General features: G+C 49.0%; 9 protein-coding genes across 9 annotated transcripts; 4 read left to right on the top strand and 5 right to left on the bottom strand.

The window, feature by feature from the left end:
• Positions 1-1,652: 1,652 nt before the first annotated feature.
• LCP9604111_3046 (bZIP transcription factor) lies at positions 1,653-2,279 on the bottom strand (the record flags this gene model as incomplete). Its single annotated transcript, XM_039070591.1, has 1 exon — positions 1,653-2,279. The coding sequence occupies one exon, from the start codon at positions 2,277-2,279 to the stop codon at positions 1,653-1,655; it is 627 nt and encodes a 208-aa protein (XP_038931001.1).
• Positions 2,280-2,656: 377 nt separating this feature from the next.
• LCP9604111_3045 (uncharacterized protein) lies at positions 2,657-3,023 on the bottom strand (the record flags this gene model as incomplete). The annotated part of the gene is made up of 2 exons (XM_039070590.1): positions 2,657-2,682; positions 2,762-3,023. 2 exons carry the CDS (start codon positions 3,021-3,023, stop codon positions 2,657-2,659), a joined length of 288 nt encoding a protein of 95 aa, XP_038931000.1.
• An 863-nt stretch (positions 3,024-3,886) lies between these two features.
• Positions 3,887-4,934, bottom strand: LCP9604111_3044 (DUF1932 domain-containing protein; the record flags this gene model as incomplete). The annotated part of the gene is made up of 2 exons (XM_039070589.1): positions 3,887-4,766; positions 4,825-4,934. The coding sequence occupies 2 exons, from the start codon at positions 4,932-4,934 to the stop codon at positions 3,887-3,889; spliced, it is 990 nt and encodes a 329-aa protein (XP_038930999.1).
• A 2,513-nt stretch (positions 4,935-7,447) lies between these two features.
• LCP9604111_3043 (uncharacterized protein) lies at positions 7,448-7,982 on the top strand (the record flags this gene model as incomplete). The annotated part of the gene is made up of 2 exons (XM_039070588.1): positions 7,448-7,629; positions 7,685-7,982. The coding sequence occupies 2 exons, from the start codon at positions 7,448-7,450 to the stop codon at positions 7,980-7,982; spliced, it is 480 nt and encodes a 159-aa protein (XP_038930998.1).
• A 3,006-nt stretch (positions 7,983-10,988) lies between these two features.
• Positions 10,989-14,099, top strand: LCP9604111_3042 (transcription factor domain-containing protein; the record flags this gene model as incomplete). Its single annotated transcript, XM_039070587.1, has 7 exons — positions 10,989-11,057; positions 11,153-11,286; positions 11,352-11,614; positions 11,675-12,171; positions 12,225-12,400; positions 12,452-12,991; positions 13,043-14,099. The coding sequence occupies 7 exons, from the start codon at positions 10,989-10,991 to the stop codon at positions 14,097-14,099; spliced, it is 2,736 nt and encodes a 911-aa protein (XP_038930997.1).
• Positions 14,100-14,428: 329 nt separating this feature from the next.
• On the bottom strand, positions 14,429-19,128 carry LCP9604111_3041 (kinetochore-microtubule binding complex subunit SPC105; the record flags this gene model as incomplete). The annotated part of the gene is made up of 5 exons (XM_039070586.1): positions 14,429-15,195; positions 15,255-15,876; positions 15,928-18,389; positions 18,443-18,821; positions 18,886-19,128. 5 exons carry the CDS (start codon positions 19,126-19,128, stop codon positions 14,429-14,431), a joined length of 4,473 nt encoding a protein of 1,490 aa, XP_038930996.1.
• A 331-nt stretch (positions 19,129-19,459) lies between these two features.
• On the top strand, positions 19,460-20,412 carry LCP9604111_3040 (40S ribosomal protein uS17; the record flags this gene model as incomplete). The annotated part of the gene is made up of 4 exons (XM_039070585.1): positions 19,460-19,634; positions 19,902-19,964; positions 20,030-20,205; positions 20,344-20,412. The coding sequence occupies 4 exons, from the start codon at positions 19,460-19,462 to the stop codon at positions 20,410-20,412; spliced, it is 483 nt and encodes a 160-aa protein (XP_038930995.1).
• A 673-nt stretch (positions 20,413-21,085) lies between these two features.
• Positions 21,086-22,717, bottom strand: LCP9604111_3039 (uncharacterized protein; the record flags this gene model as incomplete). The annotated part of the gene is made up of 1 exon (XM_039070583.1): positions 21,086-22,717. The coding sequence occupies one exon, from the start codon at positions 22,715-22,717 to the stop codon at positions 21,086-21,088; it is 1,632 nt and encodes a 543-aa protein (XP_038930994.1).
• Positions 22,718-24,064: 1,347 nt separating this feature from the next.
• LCP9604111_3038 (ENTH domain protein) lies at positions 24,065-26,147 on the top strand (the record flags this gene model as incomplete). The annotated part of the gene is made up of 5 exons (XM_039070582.1): positions 24,065-24,112; positions 24,181-24,418; positions 24,477-24,667; positions 24,718-24,829; positions 24,880-26,147. The coding sequence occupies 5 exons, from the start codon at positions 24,065-24,067 to the stop codon at positions 26,145-26,147; spliced, it is 1,857 nt and encodes a 618-aa protein (XP_038930993.1).
• Between the last annotated feature and the right edge of the window lie 496 nt (positions 26,148-26,643).

The following is a 26,643-nucleotide window of genomic DNA, read 5'->3' as shown; positions in this document are numbered from 1 at the left end:
CTGTTACCTTGTTTCCATCACGAATCTGACGGCTGAAATTTCTAGGGCAGATGCATGGACACGATGATTTATTCGTCTGTCCGGTCGGTCCTCATCTCCACGTTCCTTTTGTCAAAAATCAATTCCCATCCCCCATCCCTTGTGCTTTTGATCTTTCATATATGTTTTTGTTTTATTGATTCCGTGCTATTCTCGAAGCAGACGCACATCAATCACGTCATGCAGCTTTGGGACGTTTTGACGCCTTTTCTCTTTTTTTTTCACATGAAATGTCGTGATCTAACGGCTATGAATCGTGCTTCGGGGGGAAGTCCACCTCTCCAAGCTTTTGATCGGACGTGGGTCTAATTTCCCCTTTCCCTTCTCCACGGAGTTTGGAGATGTCACTCTGAGATCCAAGTGCGATTGGGAATTGTCTAGTCTTTTTTTTTCTTTGTTTTGTTCCTTTTTCCTTATTTCAATTCCCTGTTTCTACTTAATCGATGTAATACCATCTTATGTTGGCTTGTTTTGGTTCTTTTTTTTGTGTTTTTGAGGATTAGGATAGTCCAGGGTAATCAAGGGTGTTCTAATGGATTGTTTGCAGGAATTTATATTACTCCATCCAGTATACCTCCGTATACTCCGTACGGCTAGGCTAATTTAAAAAAGTGCTGTCTGTGTGGCTGTTCGTGCAGTTCGCCTGAATAGTGCAGCCCTGTAGGCTGTGGGGAGACCCTTACCCCGGAAAACTGACACAGCACATCCGATTCTCCAATGGCATTGGATCTCCGTGAGGCAATCGCTCTGATATAGCACGCCAGCTGGAGCACGTCACCCGCCATTGCTTTTGCGTCTTTGCGATTACGTATGTGCAGAATCCGATAGAAGAACAGTTGTTACGGAGTACGGACTCCGGAGTAGAGATAATTCGTATAGCAAAAGATAAACCCCGGGGGGATTTAGATTGTATTCCAGTCCACAGATAGCTAGCAAGGACGGAGGAAACCAAAGAAACAGGAAAAAAAGCAAGTCCCAGAGCAATCAAAAGAGAAAAGATATCAAATATAAAAAAACCAGTACCATATAAAGCAAAAACTAGAATTGACTTCCCCGAGTCTGGACCACAACACCGCCAACTCATCTCCTTTCCCGTAAACCCCGGGGAAAGAGAGAAAAATGAAACATGCCTTCGCAGCACACGATCTGATGGAAAGAGGATAGGAAGGGTTGAGAGGATGTATAGAAGGTATAGAGCCTGGGCAGGAGTTGTAAAGATAAAGCCCGATGGCAGGAAGGCGAGCGTAGAGAGAGGATAGCGGATTCAAATATCAAACGAAAGTTGCCAGATCTGAAGTGCAAAAACAAAGACCATCCCTAGAAGTCGAAGAAGCCACGGTCGGGAGATCCGGGCAAACGAGAAGAAGAGAAGGGTCGTGACGTCGTCATTTTGTCTGCGCTCATCTACCCTGCCAGAATGAAGGGGTAGATGAGTGTAGACACCATAGCAAAGCAAGTAGACGAAAAAAAAAAACAAAACAAGACAGAATGCTGATTTGGTACGGACGCCTTGTAGAGGAGACCGTACGGAGTAGGCTGAGGAGATGATACAAAGAACGGCGAACAACAACGCAAACAAACAACAAAAAAGCACATTCTTCCATTTTGGATCATCACTCCTCGGTGCCGACGCCCTTCTTTTTGGGCTGAATATGTTTTTGTCTGGTATTGGCGCCAGGACCTTTTAGCTCGAGGGTCGAGCTATCCTTAGCCGGAGCAGGCAGACGAGAAGAACCGGCGTCGTGCTTCTCCGTGAGGAGGTTCTTCAACCAACGGTTCTCCATCTCGAGCTGTGCGACGCGAGCCTCGAGGGAAGCGTTCTTCTCGGTGGTTTCACGCACGGTGCGTTCGAGGATCTGCTCGCGCTGCTTCTTCTTCTGACGGAAGCGAGCGCTGGCGGCGGTATTTCGACGACGGCGATCTTCCTCTGCGGCACCGCGCACGCCCTCCTCTTGATCGAGGGCGGCGGCGATGCGATCGCCGGAGATGGTGGTGCTGTACTTGGTGTTTCCCATCTGGCCGTTGGGCGGGGAGATGGACGAGGACACATCGGACGGCGTGAGGGCCCCCTGTGCGTGGCCGAGCTCGTCGGGCGCGTATGGGACTGGTGGGTAAATGGAATGGGCTGAGTAGGGCATCATGTGCTCTGGAAGAGTATAGTTGATGGACTTCTCGCCGGCAGGGCCTATGGATGGAGTAAGCGATCGAAGTCGATATAACCCCGAGGGAGTGAGCCCCATGGATCGGGAAGTGTAAATCATATTCCGGAAGGATATAAGCTCAAGAAGGGTCTCAAGGGGATGTGCAGTTCAGCGTAAGCTGGCAACTGGCCGTTGTCATTTCATTGCGGGATTGCGTGCTCGTGCATTTAAGGACCACCGACGGTGATCTCCTTCCACCATTGGAGATGGAAGATGCATGTCACAGCTCACATCCTGGGCTCTGCAGCCTTTTTTCTTTTTTTTCTTTTTTAAGCCCTCGAAATGAAATTGGTGAACATGATTGTGTAGGGGAAGAAGAGGTTTCAACCTGGTTATCCAGGACTTTTTTTTCTTTCTTTAAAAAAAAACCAACAGGGACAAAATCATCAAAGAAAAAAGACATCCAACTTCAATTTTCAGACTTGGAATTTCAAGCCCCAAACTAAAGCTCAGACGCAGAGGCGCGATGGCGTAACAAATGCAACGTTGGGCAACAAAAGTCTCAAAAGCTTGACACGTACCATGATAGGGATAGCCTCGGAGATCGAGAGAGCTGCGATCGTCTTCTATACTCTCATAAGAACTGACAGATAGACCGCCCATGCCTTCGGTCTGGTCATAATCCATATTCGCGTTGCCAAACGGGACCAGCCCAGTATCAGCGTCAAATGAGTACTGTCGGGTCTTGGCTGCTGGATCGTGACGCGACATCAAAAAATTGAAGTTCTCAAGTTTGTCGAAGACGGGACCCGGGCCTGGTAGAGGTGGTTGTTCCCCCGGCATGGTTGAAGAGGGAAAAGAAATAAAAAGGAAGTTCAGCCCCCTTGGACCTTTAGGGTTATGGGAGAAGAAGAAGAGGGGCTTTCTGATGTTTAGAGACACCCCAGATCCGGGATATTTTTTGAAGCAAATCAGAATCACCCTAAAAAGGAATTGCCAATTAAATATCGACGAAAAGGCCCCAAAAAAGAAAAAGAAAGCAGAGACCAGAGGAAAAAAGACCGGGAAGGTTGAGCTCTCGGCCACACGATCTCGAAAAAGAAAGGTCACTTCATCGTCGCATGCCGCGGGAGTTCCACCTGAGCGAATGAGAAGAGGAATAAAAGGCCGTTGGTTTAAAAAAAGGGGGGGGGCAAAGAGAAAGACCAGGAAAAACGATGCTAGTCGATGATCTGATAGAATGGAGAAATGTCGTGATCGCGAGTTGTGGTTCGTGGGGACATTCACCGCTTTGGATGTACGGAGTATAGATCGATCAGTGGTTAGTTACGGGGTATAGAAGGGATAGTTATACGATATCAGATATAAATCTATATATATATCCAGCTTCTCCGGATTCGAAATATCAAGCTCTTCTGGAGAAAAACAAGACTGATATCTCCACTTGCCTCGGAACCAGTACCTGAGGCGAAGTACGGAGTAGAATATATGGAGTCTCCAGGTACATGCAGTGTGGGAGTATGTAATCGTATCAGAGTGCGTAAGTGTATTCTATATTCAACATCATTCGTCCACTTTTCAATTCAGCGCATCACAGATGACGCGGACTGGTAATCAACACCTTGGCAACCGGGCCCGAAATCCCCTCCCGCGTCGTCTAGAAACATTCGATCGTCCCTATGACATATGTTGCTGACTCCCACAACTCAAGCACCTTTCCTCTGAGCTATGATCTGGGCGGCGTCCTCAATCGTTATACCTCGCACTCGGTGCTCCACTCTTTCCTCGCCTAATACGGTATATTCCGCAATGGTCCGATAGATCTCAGCAAAACCTCCATAAACATCGGCTCCGACTCCATTCCATCCGCCTTCCGCATCAAACATCTCCCCGATCCCACGCATTTCATCCTCCCACCGGTATGCCTTGGGACTCATGCCAATCACCCCATTCGTGGCGAGCGCCGCAGTGCGTGGGGAGTATTCCTCCAGCAGCGCCAGCAACTCCGGCAACATCGACTCCCTCTGCGCAGTGGAGAAGGACAGGATAGACAACGCGGTCAGACCTTTGGTCAGCGCCGCGAAGGATAGTTTGAGCGTGGATGCGGCGCCAATCCGAGATGAGACAAGCCTTATATTCAACACCCCGGCTAGTGTCGCAAACCCAGGGGCCAGATCCACCAATCCAGACAGCACCACGCTAGGTTTCTTCCAGCTCCCGTCTTGCGTGCTTTGGGACGGCGGCGCACCAATGATTCCGCCATCGAGGAAGTGGCACCCTCGGCCCCCGTCCGTTGTGGTTGGCTCGTCGAATTGCGCCGCCATCTCCGACGCCAGTCGGGCGGGGACTGCGTTGAGCTCGAGGTAGTATAGCTTGGACCGTTTCGGCGGGTTCTCTACGTCCTCCACCGCCTCCCGGAGACTGCCCGTCGACGGCAGTGCGCACGCAGCTGCGATTCGTCCCGCCGTCGCCACTGCATTCCGCGGAGGTACGATTGACAATACGTAGTCGGCTTGGATTACTAGCGCTTGGTCCGAGGGGAGGATCTCGATGCCGGCTGAATGGATCCGTGCCAGTGTGTGTTCACTGGCCGAACAGCGGCCGTTAGTTTCTCGGCTTTGGTTTTCGCCTCCGGTGTTCGTACCTTCTTCCTTCTGCGACCGTGACAACTCGGTAATCGTGGGCTTTTAGGAGCCTGGCCATGCCGAGGCCCATGTCTCCGATCGACACAATTCCAACTGTAACGGGTCTCATGGTGAAGAAATTGTTTCAGGTCTTAGATGACAGTAGACTTTTTTTAGGCAAACTAGCAAAACACCGAGTTCTTATTGACTTCTACTGCGGGGGTGCATTTGCTTCATTTGTCAGCCTTCCAACCTGGTTGGTTGTAAGTCTGTATAATGTGATTGCCCCGATTCCCAGTACATATACACATGGCGAGTGACTGGAGGATTTAAGCTTATGTTCACCTCTCAGTCTGTGTAGGGAAGTCCTTCTGAAAAGGGGTCATTCCTAATTCACATACGGAGTAAAAATCGGGAAATGGATCGGGATAACTGTGGCATCATGTTTACATCAACTGACATTCATATCCCAAGATGACCAGGTCCTGTATACTTGAGACATATCAGGTACATCCACCTGTCAACCCACAAAATCATAAGGCACAAGGTTTTAGGGGTCACGTACAACATACTAGTTAGGTGCATGGTGAAGCATCCTGTCGATTTTAGTCATGGAATTCGGTGATCATTACTACATGTGTACTATTTCCGGCTCCAATTTCTTGCTCCCCACTGTTACAGAAGGATTACTATGTGTCAATGAAGGCCCGAGAGCAAAATATATTCACTGGATGAGGATATGTAGTTTCAGCAACTATTTTGGTAAGAATATTGCCTAGGTGGCCTTCTTATGAATAGCCTCTATACTACCTTCTATCCGTCATACCACTTCATATCATCGCCCCATATTCTTGAGGTCTCGTTGTGGGTTTTATCCTTCTGCCTCCCTATGGTCGCTGTTGGTAGAGAGTGACTCCAAAGTGCCGTGGCAGAATACACCCCAGCATTGACCGCCTTGTGTATACATCACTCCATCTCACGTTGATGATTTCTCATCCTCTGTCTTTCCACTCTCATGATCTCACCATTTCCCCGTAGGGATGAATGCACAAACCCTAACCAGGCGGCACGATATCATACAAATCCTCTATAGACGAGTCAACGACTGTGAATTCATCTTTCTCTCCCCTAGAGATCTTCAAGGTATCGGAATCTAAGCATCTCAAGTGGGGATAACAGATGCCGGTAATCTGCAATTTCACCCATGTTTTTTTCGGCCTTACCCGGAGCGAGTCCTCCAAATATATCCAAAGGAAGGAGGCTGCCTTCCAAAGCTGAATAACCGCCCAGACTTTGATTCAATTCTGAGAGATGTCCTCACAGAATGTCCAAATGTACAAGACCCTCTCAGATTGGCAAGGGATTATTATGACGAACTCATGTCACTGGCGGGGCCGCAGAAGTGACTTACCCATGCCCGGGAATTACAGTTCTATATGTACTGCCAGCATTGGGCTCGCCGGAAGGGACGGCCGCCATGCACTTCTCTTATTGGCCTTGGTTCTCTTACACTGCGAGAGATAGTAAACAGTGATTATTTTCAGGAATTTGAGTCTATATGCTGAATATCAAGCAGGGCGAAAAGAAAGATGAACGACCCCCCGCTTTCCGGGGACCACTTTGGGGCATACTGGTGCATAATGGATCTCCTCGAAGGCGGTGACGAAAACTTCCCTATGCCACATGCGATTATGGAAAATATTGCACACGTTCCAGCAAATCATGCCGACCAGTGTCTCACTCTCCATGAAGTAAGAGCTATAGTGAACATGGTGCTCATTCGGACATCCCACAGGCCCTTCCGGAAATATCCTATCCACCCAGTAAGCAACCCACATCGCATCCATGGATTATAGCCAAAGTCTTCCTAATCCCCTGTCTCTACCTATCTATAGTTATTGGTTCTCTCCTATATGGGCGAACAGCACGGAAGGATCATTCAAGCTTCATTTGATGGAGAAAGTTTGATTCTACAGTATTCTCAACTGTGGAGCTTCGAGGACGATGATACAGCACCGGTGGAGCTCTTCCTTCGCTACAATATAAGCCAACTAGTTGGGCTGGAGAGACCGTACGGATGTGTTCGATCACTTGCGAAATCGGCGGCATCAATGAACTTAAATAAATATAATACTAATAACCTAGTCCAGTGAAACTCCCAGGGCCTGGCTTGTGAATCTCCAAGTCAGTCAACAGGGTGCGTTGAAAGATACGTGTGGGTTGCCTAGCAGGTTTAGCCACACCCTATGATAGCTAACTAGCAAACAAATAGTTCTAGGTGTTTGTCTCCTCTATACTAATATGTTATGATTGCTAAGGTCAACCATATAAGCAGGCCGCCGCTTCCCACTTTGCAACTTGCTTCTTCTTTCTCTCTCTCTATCTTAGTTATTTTGAATTGATACACTCTTCTATCCTTGCAAGACTTGGCACGTCACATAATACAGCTCTCTTCTGTCTCTCACCATGCCCTCAATTCTGACAGCTGTAGAGGATGCAGAATGTCCATACTCTCCAGAACGATTGACGAGCAGGTAGCTCATGAGTCACTGATGAACCTCCTCAGGACTCTTACAATCAACGTTCCGGTGTGGACTGTCGATAGACTTCCTCCCTAACACTGTGTGTCTCGGTGGTCAAGAGATGACTGCCTGCACCAATGTTTATCTTGAAGGTTCCCATATCCGCGAAACCTTCGCCATCATCGAAGTGATAGCGGCGCGACGAGGCTGGAGCGCACGTCCTGAGGTCCTATGGCAGGAAGCAGCACAGATGGTGACATGGATCGTGACTGATGCGAACTTCCGGAAGTGTCTTCTTGACCGGTAAGCTAGATAATAATATGCCGTTGAATGTTTATATGCTAACGAGAACTTATAGGCGCCTGCTGATCTCACAGGACGAAGACGATATTTATTTGACACTTGCCCAGTACCCGCCAGAATACCCCGCATACCTACAAGGAGATCTCTGTCCTTCGAGGGGAACTGCACTGCCTTTTCTCACCATGCAAGATTATGGACCGTGGGTCATTGAAAGCAAAAGCAATATGCGTCATTTTGCTATGGTGATTATGAGCTACTGCCTTCAATTGACGGATGAGATGGAAAAGGTTCGAGCGAGAAAGGCGTCCTCATCACAGGGAGAGGCGTCTTCGTCTAAGGGAAAATGTCGCTGAACTCACTCTTGAGAGGGTTTGCATACCCGACTTCGACAGTTCAAAATCGCGTGCTGCCTTTCTCCTGTCACGATCTGAATGTTGGATGACGCTGGAGATCGTTGATAGTTTCGTTTGCTTCTTTGCTTCTTTGCTTCTTTGCTCCTTTCCTACTTTTCGAGATATCGGGATTTGCATTGGTTCTCTCTCCTTCGCCCCCGTTTCTGTTATTTTGAATCTATCACAGCTCCTATTCGAGCAGTTGTATCTCTGAATATATCAAAGTTAAACGAGACTGAGAGCTTTTTTGAATAGTTTATCTTTTCAACCTCAGGCAATAGTGAAAGGCCAGATGGGCCAGGCACTGAAGGATACTACTACCCAGTACTAGAGTGTGTCGGGCCGGCCCGAAGAGTGATTTCGTCCGATTGGACGGTGCGTCGGTCCTTCCGTAATCCGGTCCCGATGGGAACTATGTCATCACTCCTGACTTGCCGAGGTATGAATTCTACATAGACCGATGTGGTTGTTCCAATATCTTCACCCTAATTTGTATACGGGCTTTACGGGCTTTATGGGCTTTATGGGCTTTATGGGCTTTATGGGCTTTATGGGCTTTATGGGCTTTATGGGCTTTATGGGCTTTATGGGCTTTATGGGCTTCCAGGGGTTTGGTGGGTTTCCAGGGGTTTGGTGGGTTTGATTGAATGGTCGCTGTCTCAGTAGTTCCTGTTTTAGAGTTGAAAGCCGAATCATGAGTATTGCTGGGAGCTACTTGATCTATGGTTTAGGAGATCATTGGACGCTCCGGACAAACCTTACTAACGTACGTACAGGGGATGTAGACTGAGCCCAGGCTGGTCTCTCAAAACGGCTGATCCCAGAAAACCCAATCTGAAGAGTCGAGACCGCCATTTAAAGACAGGCCTGTCCCATCCATGTCGCCGAAAACTGCATCCGATGCATCATCCGCAAGCTTAGTGGTTCCACCTATTACATCCATGCTCTCCCGCTGCTCGCTTACTTTCGGTTCGTACACGCAGTGATGAAAGTCGGCTTTGGGGACGACTGACTTAGGGGATTCACAAGCCAGGCCTTGGTAGCTTACCGATTGTGAATATAGGGGTTTTCTGCCTTCGACAAGTTCCTCGTGATTTGAATAGACACATGCGATAGCATCCCACAGGAATGAAGCTTATATTTGCCATCAATACTTTTGCATGCTAGGGCTGCCGTAGATAGCGTTGGTTGTATCGAAGATTCTTGCTGCAAGCGCACAAATATCCCACCTCTGCACGGCCATGACAAATCAGGCATTCGTTGCTCTTGGAGGCCACGGAAGGTTACTCTAAAATGGTATCGACCATTTTCGCGACAGCTGGAAGATGAAGAACCTTACACAGAGGCTCCACGTTTTGTGCGTACGCATTCCAGAGCTTGGACGCCTCCTCATGGCCAGGGTGTTACCCGGTGATGCTATGCGTGCTTCCGAGTACGGCCCCAGATATTGTGTGTACTGCGAGGACACCCAAAATGCCCGTTTGAGGTATTTGCATAGCTCCAATATCATCCTGGTCGGAATCGGATACTTCACATAGGCCGCCCTCTTCATCATCAAGAACACTGCCGACATAGCGAGACTTGCCATCAGCGGACAGAAGCTTACCCGAGCTGGCGGTTTACAAGTCCGGCATTGGGTTGGGTTTTGTGTGCTGGCCGTTGATGTCTCCGTCTTCTGGTCGCATAGGGTCAATGCAGAGGATGTATGGAGAAAATTGTTGTCGTGCAAGATGCGCTCAAGAAATAACGGCTGTTTCTTGCGGTAGTATTAGCCTCGGCAGTCACGGTTCTCGAGATGCAGGGTGAGATATGTATAAATACACAACATATCTATGTCTTGCGAGGAGCCATGCCAGGAAATTTTGCGTCCGTTTCTCAGAAGGATTAAAAAGGTTGATAGTGCCAGATGTGGTGATGTGACAAGTGGTAAGTTACTCCCAAAGACGGTGTGAAGGGTCAGAATTGGGTACGACTTTCTCCTATTGGCACTTCTCTAGTAAATAATTATTTTTTGGCTATAACGCTGAGAGGAAAAAATACAAATAAAAAGATATCTACCAAAGGGGATTATCTCTAGCTAGCAAACAGGTAGTTCGGCGAGTTCGTCTTCTCATCAACATATGAATATCTCCCCTGTCTCTCCAACTTCACCATTCTTTATGCTCTCCCACCACCCTTCAGATCCTCAATATTACGACAAACCAATTCCGACTTCACCCCTATCCTAGCCCTCGGTCTAGGATGACTGCAGCAGGTGTCAGCTCTAGGCCCAGTCAGATCTCACCACTTACCATTAGTTCGGCACTGACCAGTTAATTCTGACAGCTGCGACATAGAGTGGACCATATCCTACAGAACAATTGACGAACAAATCGTTAACAAGTCTCCGACGAACCTCCTGAAAGCTCTTACAATGAGGATCCCAACTGTGACCGATGTACTTCTACTCCGGCAGTGTCTTTTCGGCTAGTAAGCTAGATAATAATATTTGAAGGCTTACATATAGCGCTTATAGATACCGATGATCTCACAGGATAAGCATGAGATCTATTTGACACATGCCAACTATCCTAGGAATACCTCGAACACAATTAAGGGAACCTTGAACTACATTTATGCTCCTTTCAGTTATAACACCGAGATGCAAGATATCTAAAAAAAAAAGACATCAAATGACACGTACTCCGTGCTCCGTAAAATGAACATCCCACAAACTTGGCCGGAACACAAAGTGAACGGAATCCGAGAGTCCCGAAATCCGTGGTCCTTGATTATTCATCTCCTTTTATTTTCTCTTTCCCTTCAGATTCTGAACATTTGCCTATGAGTAGACATCAAACAGGAGAGATCGAAATAAGGAACAAAGATCTCCCGCTAGTCCTCGCCATTTCCGCTCGGGCGACTTTTTCGAAAAGTCTTGGCACGCACGTTCATGACTCCCATCCACAACCGTCCGCCACCAAGGCAATGAAGCAGTCACCTTCCCAGAACGCATTGCCCATGGATTCTGCGCTTTGGAGAGGACAGCACCTGAGGGTTGGTCTTGTTTGTCGTTCCGAGTTCTACTATCCCCGCGGACTCCGGTTAAGGGGGAATCCAGCGTTGCTAACGGCGATATAATGTCTATCTAGGCTTGTGAGATGTGTCATCGCAAAAAGACCAAGTGTGAGCTTGAAGGGTCGAATTCGACTTGCGTGCAATGCATGCGCCGTAATACGCAATGTGTCTTCCCCGCCCAGCATGAGAAGCGGGATAATCAGCAAAGGTACGGCGATGTCCATTGCCATGTCCCGATCGGCTTTTTGTCGATCATGGCTAATTATTTCACAGTACTGATGAATATGTCAAGTCTTTGAAAGACCGCCTTGTCAGGGTTGAGTCGTTGTTGAGGACGGCAGGCATCTTGCAAGAAAGCGATATGAGTCATGACGACTTTTCCGACGAAGATGATGATGATGGACCAATTAGTCAGAGCATATCATCTGCTTCCAGTCCAAAATCAAATTTCGGAGCGTCTCTTCGCTCACAGGGTGGGTTCATCGAAGGTACACCCATCTTTCCGACGGACCAAAGAGATGATTCTCGATATTTCGGTAAGATAGACAGTACCGCCCATGTGATAAAAAAAACCGTCCAGACTAACTCACGGATAGGAACGTCGTGCTCAATGTCAATTCTATCGCGAACAGGGATAGAATGGATCAAGAGCAAAGCAGGCGATGTGAGCTTTTTGCGAATGATATCTCCTGAATCCCGTCATGAAAATCCATGGAATCAATGGCGACCGGACGTGTTTCAGGATTTGTTTGCCTCGAAGGTTTTTAAACCTTTGCCCTCGAGGTCAGAGGTATTCTCTCTTATCAAAGATTTCTTCCGGACGGCCAACCGTCTATTTCCTATCTATCTTGAATCGTCATTCATGAAAATGGTCGAATGGCAATATACACAGCAAACCTGTGATGATGCTGCGCGCTGGGCTAACATCAACATGGTAATCTGCCTGGCATATGAATATCGATCCTCGAGTAGCTCCAAGTCAGAAAAAGACAAGGAGAAATCCGAGTTATACTTCAAAAACGCGATGTCGGTCTTCACTGAATTAGCCTTGAAACGCACCGATCTGCTGAGTATACAGGCATTGCTTAGCATGGTACGTCTCCTCCTTCTTTGGCACCTATGGAAGCATCTAACAATTTTGCAAAGGCGTTCTTCCTTCGGGGAAATGCGGGAACCCAATCAGCACTGCCGCTCATTACTGCAGCCATGCGCTCCGGTCACCGAATGGGACTTCATCGAGATATTCCAAGACCGGAACTTAGTCCGGCTGAGCAAGAGGAGAGACGGCGCGTTTTTTGGGTTGCATTTGTCATTGACCAAAGGTAAGAGAAGTCCATTCAGACGCCGTATCAAGTACTAACCCAATGTTCCAGTACATGCCTAAGAATTGGAAATGCCCCATCACAGCATCAAGATGATTTCGATGTCCCCCTTCCAGAAGAACTGGAGGGCGATAAGCATGGTGAAACCGCAAGCAACATTCCATTCTTCCGCGAGCTCTGTCTGATGTCGCTCATCAAGAGCCACATCTACAGTCGATTGTACTCCGTTAAGGCATTAGAAAAATCCCCCGCTGAAATCTACAAGACGATTAAAGAACTATATGCAGAGCTTGAAGAATGGAAACGCAAATCCCCAACTCTCACTGGGCCGAAAATAAAACATACTGAACGTGACTTCCTGTTTGGCTTTGCCTCTATTGGTCTGCATTTCGTCTATCACAATGCTGTGATCATGATTCATCGGGTACCTATATTTCTTAACTACATGATAACAGCCAGAAAGGAATCAGAGCAGGTCAAGTCAATCAGCAAAGCACATGCCTTAAAATCGGCAGCCATTGGTGCACAGGCTGCCCGAGATACCCTGAAGGTTGTCAATAACATGCCATGGGGAGATATCGCATGGACCTGGTAAGTACAACAGTCTTCTTATCAGCTTCATTTCTCACACTCAAGTCTTAGGTCATTATTATACTACGTCTTCCTGGCAGCATCAACATTATTCTCAAATATTCTGCGGGATACCCGCGATTCAAGTGTGCGAGCAGACCTTCAATCCCTCAACATGGTCTCGGCCTTCTTCGCAACTCTCACCCCCCCAGGTGAAGGATCAAATAATTACGCCGGTTTCATGGCCCGAATGAGTGCGACCCTCGAACGCATCGCCAGAGTAGCTATCGACAAAGACGAGAAAAGAGCCCGCGCCCCAGACGACGAAGACCAAGATTATAAACCACCAGGAGGCAAGAGGCATACATCTCGGACACAGCCAGCACCACACCACCAAAGGCAGCACCGCCGACCAACAACCCTCCGCAAAACAATGACCCCCACCACAGCTCCGCGGTATCCAGCATCAAGCACCGCCAGCCCCACCACGATGGACAGCAGTATTCCCGACACCTTAGAAGGCCTTCCACCGGTCAATTCCTCCGGCTACGTCGTTCCCATGAGCCCAATGCCAGACCCGGGCGACAACACTCAAATACAATCCCCATATCTCGCCAACCCACCTAATATATACTCACCCTCAACCACATTCCTTCACGAAGCAAATGAGAACACCTTCGCACCGTCAATCCCATCCTGGCAACTATCCCAAGACTATCCCACAACCGCAACCCAACCCCCAGGGTCATCAGGCATGACTCCCAATCCCACCGACTCCCCAGACTCCTTCAGCAGTACCGCCAACTCAATCCCCGATTTCTTCCAGTACCCTGTGGCCGGCGACTGGACCCACGGCGGAAATATCTTCGCAGGTCTCTACCCGACTGACTACAGTTTTCCGCCCTCTATCCCAACGGGCACTCAGCCTGTCGATGCATATCCTTCCATGCCGATTCTATCGGCTGAGTCGTTTATCTATGGCGCGCCTGCTATTGACGGCCAAACGGCTCAAGCTGGTGGGTTCGATCCTCAAAGTCTGGGGTATGGTTATATGCCGCAACAAGGCCTGGAGGATCCGAATCAGGGGGCGGATCCGGTCTGGCCTAATGGGTTCTTGGGGTTGTTCTAAGGGTCGATTGATCGGGGTGTGATATTTTGATTTGTTGTTATCGTTATCGTTGTAAACACAACCTCTCTACTCTCTTGTTTGTATATGCATTAGCAAGAGTTCACGAGTGTTGATGTAGCTACTAGTAGTGTAATAGAAAACAAATGATCAATCAGTGGATATGAAAAGAAAGACTAGGTATAAAAAATAACGCCCAGCCAGATCCCGAAGTCAAGATATCCCATTTCCCCGCGCCATTGAACCCAAGAAGGGCATGAAAAAGACTCATTCTGCGCCTTCCTTTCCAAATCCAGAGCTAACCCATCCAATAACCAAATCATAAATGAGAACTAAAACACAGATCCCGTGAGTATGCGCACTGCTTTGCACCACAAGCCGTTTCCGAGCTGAACATCACCGTCCTTTTCCCGACTAAGGCCTTTGCCGAGAATGCTTTGCAACTCCTTGTCTGGAAGACCAGACTTGCTGCCTGGTCCGAACCCATAGACCTTCGTCGCCAGGACGTCAATATCAAAGTCCAAGGAACCGATAGTGTTCTCTGCATTGGCTTTATCGATGCGGGTACGGACAGTGAAGTCAACATCGATTCTCTTGGCACCATTGTTCTTCGAGGCAATGCCTTTACGGCCAGGTGTGGATACGGTAGCGTTACCGAGGAGCGTACAGCGTGTGCGTAGAGAAAGAGAGCCCACATCAGGCTTGGACAGGGTGAGGCGGGTAACACCACAGAATTCCAGCATGCGCGCCTCATTTTCCAGCCCAACTGTGCGGTCCCATGCGCTAGAGATGAAGCGCAAAAGCTGCTTAGGTGCGACAGTGGATTGCTGGATAGTAGCCAGGTAGTGCTGCAACGAGTGGAGGACCAAGGATGCAATAGGAGAAATGTTGGCATTCTTCTGGGAAGCCAGTTCCATCGGGTAGTTCTTTCCCTCGTCCTGGCCACTTTTCTTGGAGGCAAAAGCCCCGGGATAGAACTCTAGTTGGAGCTTATCCCGATAAGCCATCTTCAATAAAGGTCCCTTCGATGCATCATCCGAAGGAATTGCGGCCGAAACGATCGACCAGCCAGTTTGTTGCTGAATTCGTTGGACGGAGGCTAGTTTTCCCAGTCAGTATTGCAGCCACAAAAAAAGAAACTCCATAGGGAAAGCTCACCCTTCAGTTCGTTGATCTCCCGAGCACTCCAGCCACGGCACTCTTCTTTGACACGCTCTGCCTCCTGGATTTGAGCCAGGAACTCATCCCGCATTTCGGCTCCAGCCTCGATGAAAGTCCCCTTGGCCTGGACTTCCTTCTGCAACTGCTCAAGTTCACGTCTCTTGACTGCAATCTCGGAGTCCACCTCGGACAGCTTGCTGCGCGTATTGCGCAACTCATCTTGATCACAGTTTTCCATCTCTTCCACCAACTGTTTCAGGTTGGTTGCTTCTTCCTCCAGGGAGGCGTGCTTCTCCACGAGAAACGGCACGTTCCTATTAAGCAACTCTTCTCGTTCAGATAGCAGATCGTCATCTGCTTTCATTTCCTCCACGTGGCGAATGAGCCCTTCCTTCAACCCCTCAAGCAACTTCATCCGCCATTCGTACCATGTGGCCTTACTCAGCAGACGGGCATGTGTTTTGACGTTTCGGAACTGATTGTCCATGATCACTCGGATATCTGGAGGAGCGGTGATATACTCTTTGAAGAGAGCTGGATTTTCGGCATATGTTTCTGCCTCAATAGAGCGAATCACTTGCCGACCTTCAGAAATATAGGACTTCAACTCCCGACACGACTAGAGACAGTGTGAGCGAGAACAAGAGTGTCAGGGTATAGTATCACTTACATGCTGGTATAATTCAAGCATTGGCACGGTACAAAAGCCAGCTGCCACACAATCATCAAACGTTATCGAGCCTGGTTTAGGCATGCTCTCACCAGAAGGTCGTGTCAGCTTCTTGGTGGCACTCCCGGGGGCAGTTGTGTGTCTTCTCTTTGTCGTAGTTAGTTCCATGAAATGAATATTGGTCATTTTCAGGAAGTCCTGCAGCTGAATAGACTCAATTTCCACGGGGGCTTCTTCGGTAGGAGTGACCTCTTCTTCTTCTGGTTGTTGGGGATCAGAAGCAATATGAAGAGCATCAATCCCATGATTGAGAGGAGTTGTGGACGTTTGGGAAGAACTCCGTGGTTGTTGGGAAGGCGTGGTGCTGCCTTTGGGGGGTGATGAGCTAGCAGCTCTACGGACGGGTGACAGAATTGACCGACGGATATTGGCTTCCCTGAACATCGGCGTTGGCAACTTGACACCTTTGACTGGGCTGACATTATGGCCACGCAGTCGCTTGGGCGAATTCTCCACTTCGTCTTCATCCAAGTCTAGCTCGACCGGGCGCTTGCCCAAAACCCCGCGAGCAGCCCCAACATGGAGACTCTTACGATTGCCAATCCTAGTCTTCTTCGGGCTCAGGTTTGAAATCAAGTCCTTCAAGCTTGGGGTTACGTCCCGATCTGACTGCAATCCCCTGATATAGCCATCCTCTCGGAGTTCCTCTTCTTCGCGATCACGTTCTTCCTCGGCCTGCATTTGCAGAGGATCCTCGAAGCGTACACCGGATCGGGGCTGTTCTTGCGGAACGAACTGGGGCGTACTATCCCCAAGCGACGGGCGCTTGTCCAGTAAGGCCGCCACGCGAGGAGATCCGAGACCTTCTTTGTCAATCCCTAGACCGGAAGAGCGACGACTCTCGCGTGGTTGCAATTTGAAGAGCGGGGTCGACTCTCCTGTTGCTATGTTATGCTCAAACAGGCTTTGGCGTAGAGACTTGCGCTTATCTGCTGATTGCTGGAGTTCGGGTTGGAAGAGCTTCTTTGGCGAAGCACTTCTAAATGTGACATTGCTGGAGGGGGGTGTCTTGCTTGGAGTGGTAGGTTTAGCTTGTGGGGTAGACTGTTTGGGCGGAGTCAATGGCTTCGTATTTGGTGATCTTTGCCGGCTGGACGATCCTGGGGTGGAGCTACGCCGAGGAGGCCTAGGCCGCATAGTTGCCGAACTGGGGCTCCCATTTTCAGATGCAACAGCAGCAATCTGATAAGCCAGGGGTGATTTGGCAGGAGACTGTCGAACATTGTCTTGAAAAGGCGAGCTAGCAAGCTGACCCGAATCGGTTTCAAGCTCCATTATCATCTTCGCGTGCACTTTGTCATTGGCTTCGATCCCTGACTGTAGGATGCCACCAATTGCACCAGTCATCTCCATGTCCATACCATCGTCAGACTCATTCTCTTGATCGAAGTTCATGTGATCAGAGTTGGAGGCATAAGTAGGCTGGTTGCCCAATATTTTGCCGACGGCTGATGTGAATTCCATTGTCATTCCTTCATCTTCGTTGCCAATCTCGGAAAAGTTGAATGGCGAATCCACCTGCGCGATGCCACCGACGACATTGGTCATCTCCATAGTTTGATCTCCATAGTTGGATTCTTCTGCCACGGACTGGCGACGAGCCGTGCTCTGGCGACGGCCGGGGGACTTGCCAAGAATGCGTCCTACGGCATTCGTCACGTCCATGCTAAGGTCTTCGTCCTCGTCGATATCATCTGATTCTGGTGAACCTTGAGTAGTGGCCGCCTTGGATGGATCGAGGTTCTCCTCATCATGTCGTGCGCTAATATCTCCCCAGTCAAAGCTTTGCCTTTGGCCCTTTTTGATCCACGGCTGAAAAGCACCGGTTATTTCTTGATCCACAATTTCCATTGACATCTCTCCGCCCTCATCAAGTTCGGTTCCTGCTTCCTGTGCGGCCTGACGTAGTGCTTCGTTGAGCCTGGCACTAGAGCTTGAGCTAGAAGTTGCATCTGATTGGACACTCATGCCTGAGCGCGCGGTCATATCATCCATGCTCATTGCAGTGCTCTCAGCATCAAATCCATCGTCGGAGTCTGAAGAATCGCCATCGTCATCTTCTCCGGCCAGACTTTGGGCGCCGGTGTCTTCGCTTCCTACTGAGCTTCCGCTGAACGGACTAGAAGACAAATCCTGAACGTCATCATCCCCAGATGATGGGCGACCTCTTATCTGGTTTAGATCTTGTGTGCGGACAGGTGAGAATTCGAATTCCGATTCTGCTGGCGAAGATGGAGCGTCTTTGGTGGGCGAGGCAGGGGCAGGTTGGTTCTGAGAGCTTACGGCAGCAGATGCGCGTCTTGTTGAGTTTGCGGCAGAGGAGGAGGTTGAGTCGTCCGGAATTTCCACCACGTTCCAGGTATGTAAGGTTGCCTCGGGGGCAAAGGATACTCGGCGATTCGCTGTATAAATCTGTGTCAATATTCACTTCTATGACAAAGTGGAACACACTGACCCATTGATTTCCTCCGCGCGGCTCGTTTCTCTAAGATATTCTGCCGTTCTCGATCTTTCCGCTCCTGTTCGTCACGCTCCTTAGTAGCAGCCATCTCCTCGCGAATGGCAGAAGTCGCATTAAATGTATCAAACGGGTTCGCCGTGTCGTCATTGTCATTATCTGTCGTGGGAGGTCCTGGTGTTGTTTCGAAGTCAATCAAAAGACCCTCTTTCTTTTGGTCTGTTTGGCCCTGTCCGTCCATCATGCCGTCGTGTGTCTGCTGTTTACTACGAGCTGGTGTACGTCGGCGCGTTTCCTCGAATGACGGAATGGTTCGCACTGGAGACACAGGGACTGTGGGTTTGAGAATAGACTTTAGTGGAAAAGAAGCTGTAGACTATAGATATTTTAAGTCAGAATTGTTCTGCATATGCGCCCGTGGTCTTCCGTTTGATAGCTACCTGGCGACGATTGCCGTTAGAATTCTGGAGGGCATCTAGTCCACCAGGCCCCAAACTCTTGCTCCGAGACTTCTTGTCTTTCATAGCAGGCTTTGTGTTATTCAAGAATGGCTGAGCTGCGCCAATCTGAGTTGTCGCATTCTCCTTGTCCAAACTAGACGTCATCCTAGACCGCGGGACATGAGCGATAGACCGACGAGATCGCGGCGGCCGCAAAGCCGCGGAGTCGGGTCGAGTTGACATTGTCGGCGAGCGAATCGGCACATTCACAGATCAATTCAAGGTTGCATACTCGGTAAATCTGAGCGTCGGGATCTTTAGATCAAACAGGACTGCCCAGGTGAGCCTGTAATCTACTCCTATCGCACCTGCCCAAAGCGCGTTGCCTCCGCAATCACGTGATGTAAACAAAAGCGCAGAGCCCTAACCCCAATTAGCCTAGTCCCGATTAGGACTAGTGTCGCACACTACGAATTACCAAAGATTCCAACGGACAACGAATCTTCCTCATCTTCGACAGCCGCCAACCCGACATTTCCTCGACACCGCTTCCTCGTCGAACAACACCGCAAAAATGGCCACCGAGTTGACCGTCCAGTCGGAGCGCGCTTTCCAGAAGCAGCCTCACATCTTCCTCAACACCAAGGCTAAGGCTTCGTCCAAGAAGACTGCCCAGGGCCGCCGCTGGTACAAGGATGTCGGTCTCGGTTTCCGTACCCCCAAGACCGCCATTGAGGGAAGCTACATCGGTATGCACGACCTCCGTTGAATTTTTATTCGAAATATTGTGGCGGGATATATATGGGTGGGTGGTCTTTTCATGGATACAAAGGACGAATGGAGGATCGCATGGAGCAATTGAGGGGCCTGGAATCTCCGTCGTTTCCCTCTCTCGCCAATATTCGCATTCATCACTCAAACTCTCGAATCACGAAAAGACCACTCATGCCAAAAAAAAATCCCCGCAATCACCAAAATCTTTCCGTGTCAGATTACTCATTTTTGAACCTTTACAGACAAGAAGTGCCCCTTCACTTCCCAGGTGTCCATCCGCGGCCGTGTCCTCGTCGGCAAAGTCGGTAAGTTGAATTGGAACTGTCTTTTTTTCACCAGGCAGGGGGACTTGCTAACTGATTATCTACAGTCTCCACCAAGATGCACCGTACCCTCGTCATCCGCCGCGAATACCTGCACTACGTCCCCAAGTACAACCGTTACGAGCGTCGCCACAAGAACCTGTCTGCCCACGTCTCCCCCGCTTTCCGTGTTGAGGAGGGTGACCTTGTTACCGTTGGCCAGTGCCGTCCTCTCAGCAAGACTGTACGTTCATCTAGTGATCCTTGTCAATTTCCGTCATTGTTGGCAAAACCACACACTATTGCATTACTGCAGGACATCGAACCTGACAGCTTACTTTGTTTGCTACGGACATGACGACTGACTAAAATTTCTCTCTAGGTTCGCTTCAACGTGTTGAAGGTTCACGCCAAGACCTCGCGCGCTGTCAAGTCTTTCTCCAAGTTCTAGGTTAATAAACCGGGTGTTTTGAAGGCGAAGGAAGCGGTATGGACTGGATATACAGGAAGTTCTTGGATGGGGGTCGGGATAGTTTATGAGTTTCCATGTCCCAGATACCTCGCACATGAACGTGTATCCACGCAAAAATCAAAATGATTTGTTCGGTCCTCCTGCGATGGAAACTGTACACCAACTCCGGCACAGGGCAAGATTGACCATAAATGGCAATCTAGACAAAGCCTCTCAATGCGCATCTCGAGTCATCTCCTTGCTCTTCCAAGTCTACATTGATCCAGTAGGACCTTAATCTGTGTTCTCTAGTAATGGCAAATCACATACCTATCTAGGGCATGGGTTGTCGTTTGGCTGTCTGTATGCGTAGTTTTGATATTATTTCGGGCATATATGGTTATATTACTAGTTAGTTGCATAATACCTACTTGCCTAGATATCGAAGGAGGTAGGATCATGAATATGCCAATTATTTACTTTGTTCGCAATGCACATATTAGAGACAGCATTGCCAGGAGGTTTATTCTATATCACAAAGGCAAATTGACACATTGACTAGTTACTAGTTTTTCTCGTCTTCAGATAGCTGCGCCAAACAAAGATTCTTCAATGTTCTCTTCCATGCCAAGCATGGATTCTTCGTGACCTTCACATATCGTCAGTTTGTACGCTAAGTCCAAAGCCGGAACTTTTCAAAAAAGTCCATGTCCATCTGTCCATTGAGTACAGGGCGGTAGGTGGCTTTATTGTCCGAGTGCAGTGAGATCTTCCCTCGGATTTTGGTGGGCGTGTCAGGATACATGTATGTATCGTCATCTGACGGCCAGTCCCGCTGCAATGCGCGCTGGGAACTAGTATCTTCATTATCAGAGGTTAAGTCAATTGCCTCTTGACTATGTATATGCGCCAAGAAGTCTTCGGAACCATTGTTCTCCGGGAAGATTCCACTAGACAGCGTCTCATGTGTTGAAAAGTTCCCATCATCCGCGGTCTCTGTCTTGTCGCACATTGACATAGTTTGAGAACTGGACACACCTTCCGACTCAGAGGTCCCTTCCGACCTTTCGTCGGTCTCGGGTGGTTCGTAGTCTAAGTCGGGAACACAGTCGGGTGAGAAGTGCATCTTTTGGGGGGTCTGCCAAGGCGTCTTTCGAGGTGTGGGCCATGGAGCCTCACTCTCAGAGTCCGTCAATTCCTCGGGCAGGTAAGGAGGTGCACTTTTCACTCCGCTGTAAAATATTTTTGTCTCTCTCGCATTCCTCCAACCCCATGCCCTGGCGAACTCAGATGCTAAGTTCGCCCAGTGGATCCTTGGCACTTGGAGAAGGGTCAAAAACTTTCCGAGCGTTCTACCAGATTGGAAGGGCGACTTTCTCCTCAACGCCAGCATGTCACGAAGAGTATCACTGCAGCGTAGAGAGCTGCGGATAAGGGGGATCTGAACCAAGCGGTTCAAATCACGGTGTGACTGTGTGATGCCCTCAAGACTGACGATATCCACGCTGAAAGCGATTGCCTCAGCTGGGACGCGACCCCAGATGAGGTACTCCCCGTAGCCCTGCCAGCCATTGTACACAAGCGTCCCGGTCCGAATAGCCAGCGGATGGGCATAGAAGACTTTGGTCTCCAACTTGGACGTGTCAATAACGGTCACTATGGCGCCATTCTGGCCAGCAATGGCACGGTGAAGTGGTGCCAATGGTGATCGGAAGGTAGAGATGAAGGGGGTTCTGACTTTCTGTTTACTTACATGGCTCCGAAAGAAGCCCTCGAAACGGTCCCCGGAGCAGTCTTCGGAGTCAAACCAATCACCGTTGCAGAAAAGCCCGGCTACAAACATGGTCTTCGAGTTGATTCCTTGGGAGTCACGGTTTGACCACCGAAACAGCAATGGTGGCATTTTATCGGCCGGAACTCCTTGCATAGCCAGCTCATGGTCAATGTGATGGCCTTGTCTGCCATGATGCTGCTGTCCGCAACCTTGCTGATCTTGATGTTGATATTGAGGCTCTTGGCATTCTTGATGGTCCTGCTGGTCCTGGTCTTGGTGCTCTTGGTGTCTATGTTGGAACTGTTGGTTTTGATTGGAGATTATGGCTTGGTTGGGACGAGTGGGCTGGCTCTGGTCATCACGACCATCTGTTCCGTCGATAATCAATTCACGGTTACACCAGAGGCAGATCTTTCCATGGCTGGTAACAACCGACTCGTTGTTTTCAAGCTGGTCGGTTCGTTTCCGACTGCGGCTGAGACTCATCATGGTGATTTCATCTGCTATTCGCTGGGACAGTGAAAATGGCATAGGGTGGGGTGTCTGCGGGGTTAGGGGTGGTTGAAGGATGAGAGTCAGAAGGGTAGGGGAAGAAAAGTAAGAGAAGGGTATAACAAACGATAAATTACTCTTGGGGCTCAGACTTGAATAACCAGCCCGTCCCTCGAACATTCTGGGAATGGACATATCTTCGGTCTCATATGTGACTAAATCTTCTTCAAAGATGCTAGCAAATAGAGAACCTATCTTCAGCCCAAAAGTAGATCTGGTCCTTTAACATATTGGGATAAGGTAGAAGTTGAAGATCTCACTATTCTAGGTACATTTTTGCCCATCTCGGACGTTTGAGGCAACTACGTACAAGATAACTGCTTCTCTGGCCAGATAATTGATAGAATCAAGGTCGTTCAGACCTTGATTCTTATTTTGTGACTAGCTTGGTTCTAGCATGATCCATAAGTGGAGTATTGTATAGTTCTTTAGTTCAAGTATGAAGCCCTAGATCTACGTCAAATACCAGTAGTCTTTTACTTGCCTAGTGGGCTGTATTCCGAAATGGATGTTATATATCTACTCTTTCCTCTCTTCATTCAATTCGATCTTAAAAAGCCAACAAAAAGGTTGCTTCGTGGTGTTTTCCCCAATTGTGCAAAGCAGGTTCCCTCTGTGTTAATGATAACTCCTTGGCTGGCTTACGGTCACTAGCTATCTATTATATTATATCGTCTAATACAAGATATGCCACAGTCTACATCGAAATGTTTTCAAATAAACCCAAGGATACCGTGATATATAATCTCTAGATATAGGAACGAAATCGCAATATTCAAATATTACGATCAACGGATATATCCAAGATATGGTCATCCAATTATAGTTTATATAGCCTATAATCTTTCATATATAATCTAAATACCAGTTCGTTATGATATAGTACTCGTATACTCCAGGGCTAATCTGCACGAGGAACTGCCAACATGCGCTAGTCCCAATTTAGGTTGCCTCGAGGAACATGCACTCCGCCCCCAGGAACTCCCTTTGCCCTCACCCTTGGGATTATCTTATTTGCTATCCTTATCCCTCAATTTGCTTCTCAGCCCATATTCACTCAGTGATCTCAAATTCTCGCCAATCCTTAACCCGGCCGTTCCGATCGGACTTCGAACCCTATCCCCTAGAAAATTGCCCACTTGCCCCAGGCTCACAGCATGGCTCAATGAGCCACGTCATGAACGATACGGATGATTGAGGACTCACCCGGACACTATAAGGGCATTGATTCTCGGAGCAGGCTCTCCAGTCTTTCCCACTGTCTTCTAACAGACTTCTATTCTCCTGAGCCAAAGTGGGCGCCGATTCGCGACTTATAAGAACAACATGCCGGGGGGATTTGAGAAGTCAGTAAAGGGGGCTACGAAGCTCAAGGTCAGTCCGAATTCTCAGCTCATTCTTTTTTCTACATGCGACAATTATTAAATATCTGACGTGAACAGCTTGCGGCCCCTAAATCCAAATACATAGAGAATATTCTTGTGGCAACTCATACCGGCGAGGCAGGAGTCGCAGAGGTATTTCGAACCCTCCAAATACGGCTTCGAGACTCGGCATGGACCATTGTTTTCAAGGCACTCATCGTGCTCCATCTTATGATCCGAGAGGGTCAACTTGATGCTGCGCTGGGATACCTGTCCGATAACCCGAAGAAGATCACGCCCAGCAATTTCTCTGAAGGTTAGACCAGTAGTTCCCTCATATTGATGTGATTGCAGTCTACTGACTGTTCTTATAGCCCAATCACAAGGGCATAATATCCGACGATATGCCGAATACCTTATCACGCGTGCCAAGGCGTTCGAAGCCTGCAAGACGGACCATGTACGAAGCGGACCGGGACGGCTGAAGAGGATAGGTGTGGATAAAGGCCTTTTGAGGGAGACGGAAATCGTACAGAAGCAAATTCGTGCGTTACTGCGATGTGATGTGGGTGAATTCCGAATTCAGGCCTTTTATTGGTGACTGACAGTGTACAGTTGTTGACGGATGAGCCCGAGAACGAGATCAGTCTGACCGCGTTCCGTCTCCTCACACTTGATCTATTGACTCTATATTCAGTCATGAATGAGGGTACGATTAATGTTTTAGGTAAGTCAGCAGCTCCTCCATTGATCGGCATTGGTTTAACCCCGAAATAGAACACTACTTTGAGATGTCGCGGCCGGATAGTGTACGCGCCTTGGCAATCTACAAGACATTCACAAAACAAACGGAAGAAGTGGTCCAGTTTTTGGGAGTCGCAAGACATTTCGAGTCTGCTACTCGCTTGGAAATTCCGAAGCTCAAACATGCCTCCACAGATTTGGCGCGCCTTCTCGAAGATGATCTCAACGATCCTGATTTCGATCTTCGCCGGCGGGAGTATCTGGCCAAGAAAGGCGTTCGCGTTCCACCGAGCATGGAAGCCAGTGCGACCACAGATGTATCAAAGCCCGCGCCGAACCCAGTGTCAAACCCGCCGGCGTCAAACACACCCAAGCAGGCCGAACAACCGAAGCCGCCAGCTGTGGATCTGATCGACTTTTTTGATTCAATTGACCCGCAGCCAATGGGGCAACAGAACTCAATGCAATACCAGCAAACAGGGTTCCAACAGCAACCGCAGCAACCTTTCTATCCCCAGCAGACTGGCTTCCAGCAGCAGCCTCAGGCGATTCAGCAGCAGCCCTTGGCAACTGGATATGGCCAGCCGACCCAATATGGAGTGCCTTATCAAGCACAGGGCCCAAATAATCCATTTGGGCAGCCGCAGCAACTACAACAACAACAGCCACCGCCGCCGCAGCCGCTTCAAGCTATGCCAACTGGCGCTGGATTTGGAGGGTACTCTCCACAGCCGCATTCATATGGCTTCCAGTCGCAATTAGCTCCTATTCCGCAGGAAGGCATTGCCGCCTTCCCACAACAGCAACAGCAACAGCAACAGCAGCAAGCACTTCAGCCCTTGCAACCCCAGCACACGAACCCGTTCCGCCAGTCAATGATGCTCAACTCTCATACAGGTGCTCAGCCACCCGCCGCTCCTCTATCGCGACAGAACACGAACCCCTTCGCGAGACGACTATCCACAGCAAACACGCAATATAATCCCTCAAACGAGCAATTTCAGCCTGTACAACCCCCGCAAGTACCGCTTCAGCCACCACAAGCGCAGCCGATCCAGCCTCAGCGGACGGGAACCAATCCTTTTGCGCGAGCCTCTCCTGCTCCGCAGCAAGGTCTGCAGCCTCCAGCAGCAGCTCCCTTGCGGCCTAACCCAACTGGCAGCACCAACCCTTTCCGACAGAGCCAGTTTATCAATCAGCAGACCGGACAAGGTTGGCAAAACAGTGGGCAGAGTGGTACAATGGGTGGGTTAGAACAGCTGGACACGATGCCGATCTTCCCGCGCCCCGGTATGACCTAAATTTGGGGGCGCAACACGATCTGCACGGCGTCGGAATGAAACCGACGTCCGTTGTATGATTATCTTCACTTGACTATCTCATTCGTTCTATCTCACTTGCTCCCCACATCGCCTCCACATCGAGTAGACCACGGATATTTCCGTTGTACAGCTAGCTCTTCGATACTATTACAAGTAACTACATACCTTGGGGAGCTCCCTCGGATCCAATATTAATGCATTCTGTACTCCAATAAAGCAATTGAACTTCATCTCGGGCTATGCGATGCCCACTTTAACAAATGTAAGGCTAGTGCTGTCAGGGGCAGAAAATCTTGACTTGACGTCTAAACCGTTGGATGTTTTTCAGGGGCCAAAATGCAGATCTATACACACTTCGTCGGCTTGTCTCCGTGTATCTCAACGTGTTTCATGAATTTGTGCTGATCATAGTAGATCACGATATCGAGGTTCCCCCTGTACCTACATACACATGTGTTATTACTCTTTTTCAACG

Source organism: Penicillium roqueforti, assembly GCF_015533775.1.
Source record: "Penicillium roqueforti strain LCP96 04111 chromosome Unknown scaffold_04, whole genome shotgun sequence".
Lineage (NCBI taxonomy): Eukaryota > Fungi > Ascomycota > Eurotiomycetes > Eurotiales > Aspergillaceae > Penicillium > Penicillium roqueforti.
This window is presented reverse-complemented; position numbering and strand designations above follow the sequence as displayed.